We start from the raw sequence: 6,782 nt of genomic DNA on the forward strand, positions 1-6,782 counted from the left end.
CTCAACGAAATTCAGGGTGCGAGGATAGCTTAGAAAGCCGTTCGGTTGAAAGTTGAGAATGTTTCAAATCTATCTCACACAAAATACAAGTACTTTTCAGTAAAAAGTTTATTACCATAAATATCACAAACCAGCTTTATTTTCAAAAAATTTAAACTTCCACTGTGATCGAAAACCGTTTTCTAAACTGGATTTTTCCAACAATCTATTATCCCCATATCTATTTATGTTGTGTACGAAGGGGTTAAGTTATTTGTTTATGCAAGCGGAAAGCAAATGAGAGCTCTATGGTTTGTTGGTTTGTTGAGGCAGTCTCATTATTTCCCACTTTTTATTTGCTGATAATAGTTTTTTTCTTCAGAGCTACAATTTCAAGTGTCTTATTATTAAGCATATCCTCTCTAGTTATGAATAAGCATCAAGTCAGATTGTCAATTTTAATAAATCTGGTATTATGTTCAACTCTAACACTAGGTTGCATATTTGACAAAAATATTTGTTCACTTTTGGGTGTTGATGTCCTATTAGATCACAGACGATATTTAGGGCTACAATCTCTACTAGGGAGGAATAAGAAGCAAGTTTTTGCTTTATTTAGGAGCGTCTTAGTAAGTGTATTCTTAGCTAGAAAAATAGGGTTTTATTGCGGATTGGTAAGAAAATTTTAATCAAAACTATTGCTCAAGCTTTACCTATTTACAATATGAGTGTCTTTCTACTTCTTATTTATATGTGTGATGCAAAAATTAATGAATTCATTTTGGTGGGGGTTGAAGGCTAATGATCGTAAGAATATCCGTCGAGCATCTTGGGGCCGCTTGTGTGTACCGAAGAAGTATGGTGGCATGGATTTCCGTAATCTTCACTACTTTAATCTAGTTATTCTTGGCAAACAAGGTTGGCATTTTATCTGTAATCCCGAGTCTCTTCCCAATATGATTTTTAAAATTAAATATTTCCCTAACATGAGGTTTCTTGATGTTGTTAAAAAGTGCCAATCCTTCTTTCATTTGGAAGAGTATTCATGATTCTATCAAGTTGCTTGCCAATGGTGTGCAATGACATGTAGGACTGAGAGATATGATGATCATACATATGAAAATAAAGCACATAAACAGGTCAATTTGGCATAATACCACAAAGTTACCTTTTTTACTTCTTGATTGTTATGGGGTCTAGATCTACAAAATCGAGGAGTGTAGCCACAATGTATTGGCTAAGACATTTGAATCAGTTGGGTTAACCATGGTTGGGTTGGTGGTATTATCTGCCATTGATGACACTTGAAGGTAGGAGAAAAAAAACATATTAGAGTATCATGACTTTTTAAGAGAATTTTAAACTTTGTTACCATAAAGAAGTAAAGAAGTTTAGGAAAAGATAAAATTTAAGTGCATATTATTCCTTGAATGTGCATTTTTATATATAAAGGTTGTAAACAAACTAGAAACAAAACTCCCAGATTAACAATTGCTTCAACCTTTGAACAAACTTGGGAAACAAATGAAATCATTTTCTAATAGAAAAAAAGTTGAGGCTTGACTTTTTTTTTATCATTACAATATTGAGGTAGGTGAGGGGAGATAACAAGGTTTGAACCATTTTCATCTAAATACCATATAAGAATTGTAACTGTTAGGTCCAAATTCGATAATTGCAAGTAGAAATTGAGTACTGATAAAAGAAGTGCTACGAGTAGTGCCAACTACTTCAAGCACTAGTAAAGAACAAAGTAGAAAAATAATGAACAACTAATATGTTTACACAGTTCGATTCCCAAAGTAGAAAAACAATGAACAACTAATATGTTTACACAGTTCGATTTCCCTACGTTTGTGAAGCCTTGACTAGAGAGATAATTCACTATCTTAGAAACTCATACAACAAGTGATTACAAGCACTAACACTCACCAAAATAGCAACCTCAGTTTTGCTCCTAAGATCTAGATCGTTTGTAACACCCCAAACCCAGTCTAGACGTTATGATCGGATCTTGAGGAATTACATTAACTTGTTTAAAAACTTTTGACTTAATCAACTTAGTTTTTTGTTTCAAAACCATAAAATTTGGCAGAACTCTCACAAATGTTTAGGAAAACTTAAGTCTGGAAACACTTATTTCAAACCCAGCATTTGAAAGTATCAATTTTGGGCAAATCATTTCCAATTAACGCTAACTTTTGCTAAAAACTATTTATTTATTCACAAAAAAAAATACTTAGGTGATTACTTAATTATGCAACATAAAAGTTTCAAAGTTTCAGTTTTGAAATCCGAATCTTAGTTTGTTAACCCGTGTGATTTTTTTAGTTTTTACGTTTAAAAATATCAAATATTGACGAATAAAACAAAAACCAAATCAAAGCCTAAAAATAAATTGCAACCCCAAAAGTCCAGATATACTAATGTAAATCACCATATTTAATTAGCCGAGAAAATAATTCGAGCTCTCACACACCATCTAATCCTAAGTCTAGAGATCGCCTAAAACGTATTAAACAAACGAGTGAGCTAAAAGCCTAGTGTATTACTCAGCGCACAAACATAATTTTTTTATAACATTCACGAATGCAAATGTCAAAACAAAATTTTACTTATAATGTACACATATGCAAATAACATATCAGAATGTCAGACTTTCAAAAACATATATCAGATCAAAATGTCATATCATATCAAAACAAATCCTACCCTCATCCACTACACACCAAATTCGTCCAATCAATCACACCAAATAAGACTACAAGAGTCCATCCATCCAATCACACCAGGTCGTGGTGGTATGCCACTCAGAATAATGTAGTTGAGCTGTCGGACAGATATTGTGGTTTAACCGCTAGAATTGCATACTGCCAAAAAAACTTCCTCCATCATATCAAAACCCACCTCAATGCACATGCATAATCATAATAATATACGTACATATCACATGAATGGTATGACATGCATAACTAAACATAACTTACAGATCATAACATATCATATTACTTATACTAATAGTTATTTTACATACATATGTCATGCATGTTTTTATACATAATTATGCTTTCGAAATCATCAGAACACAGATCGTACATACATTTTTCACATACCTTAACCATGTCACATACTGACACATATTAATAGATATCACATTTTGAGTCTTATTTAAGCCAAACGAACCCCTCGAAAAGTCTAATTACGAATTTTTATTCAAACAGGCTAAATGAAAATTTCTAAAAAAATGGGCCCACATGGCTTGAATGGTCAGCCCGTGTGGCTCACACGGTTGACCTAATCTGCCCATGTGATCACACATGCCCGTGTGTCCCACACGGCCTAACCAAATTACCTATGTAATCGCACACTCCCGTGTGCTCCACACGGCCGATCACACACCCGTGTGATGCACAGGGTCAACCACACGGCCATATAACGTAGAGCAGTTTCGAAAACAACCTTTTTTTTCGAGTTTTTTGAGTTATAATCGACATTTTGGGTTAGAATCACACACCTAATGATATTTCTGATAAACCATACAACAACACACTCTGAATCCTACATATGACATTAAATCGGATTGATTAAAAAGCAACTAACAACACCGACATCTTGAATTCCAAAGTTAAAACTTAATACAAAAATCCCCAAATCTGCTATTCAAACTCCTACCTCGCAAAAACAATGGCCAACAACAACTAATTCGCTGAGCAATTGGTCATTCCACAATCAACACCTAAATAATTCCAAAAAAACTATTAAACTCAATCTCAATCCCGAACCACCAATTATCCACTTACCTTTCCACAAATAACATAGCAACATCAAACCTTACAGAAATATTACTATTACTTACCCATAAGAAGACGAAAAAAAGATGAAGATTCAACCACACAACAAGCTAAAGAAACGTAGGAGAACAAGAAACACAACGGAGGTAAAACGAAAAAGAAAAAAGAATCAATTTGATAGAACCGTAACATAAAACGATAGAAATGAGTAATGGGAAAAAAACAAAAGAAAGAAGAAAATGGGGAGTGGGAGAAAGGAATGTAAGAGAGTGGGAAGTGGGAGAGATAATTTGGGATAATTTCAAAACTACCTATATCCCACTAAATCCCATTAACTAATCACCTATCGGATTCCTCTCAGAGTTCAAAACAAAAACAATTCCCACTTTGCACACACAAGATTTGAACACAAGACCAAAGAGTAAGTTGAAGCCTTGCCACTGAACCAACAAACTCATCATTATCATCAATTGAGTGAAATTAATATATAAACTAGGTCTTTAAAGTCAAAGGTTGAAACAAAAATTGAAAGTGGGAGAGATCATTTGGGATAATTTCAAAACTACCTATATCCCACTAAATCCCATTAACTAATCACCTATCGGATTCCTCTCAGAGTTCAAAACAAAAACAATTCCCACTTTGCACACACAAGATTTGAACACAAGACCAAAGGGTAAGTTGAAGCCTTGCCACTGAACCAACAAACTCATCATTATCATCAATTGAGTGAAATTAATATATAAACTAGGTCTTTAAAGTCAAAGGTTGAAACAAAAATTGAAGGAAAGGGATTTGAACATAGGACCTCTCAAACACAAACACAACTTTTAATCACTAAACCCAAACAAATTACTTAACATAATTTTCACAACCTTAATTCAAAACAGAACGTGACTGCTTTACTAACCAAATTTCTTCTAACCCGATTTTTAGGATGTGACATCACTCTCCTCTAAGTTCCCCCCTGAAAGCTTAGGATAAAACCAAGTGATTTACTTGATTGCTTACAAAAAAAAAACACTCTAAAGAAACAAGTTCTAAAGAACAAAATAAGTGCTAAAATTCTCCACAAACAAGCCTTTCAATATATAAGAGTTAAAGCATGTTAAGATAAAGATCGATTACAATAAATCTAAATAGCAAGATAATCAATTAGGATAATATATTCAATATGACTAGGATAAGTATTCAAATCTTCAGGATATGTTACCAAGGTAACCGATCTAATTCAATCTCTACAAAATAGGGAAGTTGATTTCCTTGATCCAGTCCAAATAATTTTTTAAGATATGTTCGTTTAATAATTTTGGATATCATAAATGAGCTTCCACATGTTCAAAATATCGACAAATATCATAACCTAATAATTTTGTTACAAAAAAAATATTACAAACTTAAACATGACAAATTTTCTAATCAAGTAGCGTAACAATCAATTGACACTGGTCCAAACTATTTAAAACTGCCTCAATAGTAACTATTATTCCAAAACAAAAATTTGACGGCTATTTCCATCATCATCAATCTTTATAAAAGTAAAAATGGAAATATTTATGGAATATATATATATAGAAAGAATGAAAATGTGTAATCAATGTTGATGTGTATTTAGACAATATATTGAAAATCCAACTAGTATTTAGCAATTTGATTATAATTAACTTTGATTCTTCACCATCTCAAAGATTTACAAATTCAAAGACAATTGCCAACGAAAAAAATGATCCTTCTTCGGTATATCAGTATATCAATAAAAAGATGGAGATGAAACGAAAAAGAAAATGATGAAAGGAAAGGAAAAAGGAACCCAAATTTGATAAGGTTGATTCATACACTTAATCTTAATGACTATATCAACATGTTGGGGTTTGAATCCTAACATTTACTGTTTTTATTTATTCCAAAATCTTGACCTCTAAGTGGATTCACTAATTATTCACCAACGAGTTGCACTCTCAGATATACTCAAAAGTTCCTCCAAATAATCAGCTCCCAAATCCTCTAACACAATGATATTTTCCACCTCCATACTTTCCTTCTCTTTCTTGATGATCTTCTTCTTCCCTGATCGTTTGCCCTTCATGGAGTACCTTTTCTTCATCGTCAAAACAGGTGAACAACCTTCTTCAAACCCGTAGTTCATTTCTAGAAGTGACTTATAAACTTCATCCATTGGGAAATTAAGTATCGCCATTGAACCTCGCATTGCCAATGCAGCTTGATCATAGGCTAAAGCAGCAGCCTCAGCAGTATCAAAGGTTCCAAGCCAAACCCTCTCACCATTCCTCGTTGAATCCCTTATCTCAGCTGCATACTTTCCCCACGGCCTCTTCCTAACTCCTCTGTAAGAAACCTCTTTCGAGTTCACTTCATGTTCGTCTCGAGAAGTCCAATTGACAGATGCGGTATCAATGGAGTTCTCTGCAGGTGCTGGAGCTTGATTTAAAACTCCCAAAAGAAGCATTTCTTGGGAATCGTTTTCGTTGAAAGGAAGGGCTTGAGAAACATAAGAAGAAGATGATGATTCAGGTGAGAAATGGAGATTTGGGTAATGGAAGAATGAAGAATCCATGTCAGAAAATCAGGTAAGTTATATGTGTTATGGCAAACGATTTTGTTCAATTATGTGGGATTGTTTCATTATTCATTTTGAAGATTAGGGTTATTTATAGTGAGATTGAACAAAGTTTCAAAGATAATCATTTGGTCGTTAATGGAATGGACGTTGTTGATGCACGTGTGAGTCAAAGGGACTGCTCGTGGGGCATGGCGGCCATGTCAGTTTAAAAAACTTAAATCTAACATCATCTTCATGACTTCAGCTATGTCTTCCCTATATAAACCCTATTAACCTACTCTATATCATAATGATATCTTAGAGTCATATTTATTTACGTTACACTAATCAACATTAATTTATCCATATTTATATTTGAGGTACAATTAACTTTTCCATACAACATGTTTCTTTTTTTATTAAATGTAAAAGTTATAAGTCAGTATGGTATA

At 33.4% G+C, this 6,782-nt stretch overlaps 1 protein-coding gene across 1 annotated transcript; it reads right to left on the minus strand.

Moving 5' to 3' along the window:
• Positions 1 to 5,709: 5,709 nt before the first annotated feature.
• On the minus strand, positions 5,710 to 6,386 carry LOC107919773 (ethylene-response factor C3). Its single transcript, XM_016849147.2, has one exon. It carries the CDS (start codon positions 6,343 to 6,345, stop codon positions 5,710 to 5,712), a length of 636 nt encoding a protein of 211 aa, XP_016704636.1. The 5' UTR covers positions 6,346 to 6,386.
• Positions 6,387 to 6,782: the final 396 nt, after the last annotated feature.

Source organism: Gossypium hirsutum, chromosome D13 (genome assembly GCF_007990345.1).
Source record: "Gossypium hirsutum isolate 1008001.06 chromosome D13, Gossypium_hirsutum_v2.1, whole genome shotgun sequence".
Classification (NCBI taxonomy): Eukaryota; Viridiplantae; Streptophyta; class Magnoliopsida; order Malvales; family Malvaceae; genus Gossypium; species Gossypium hirsutum.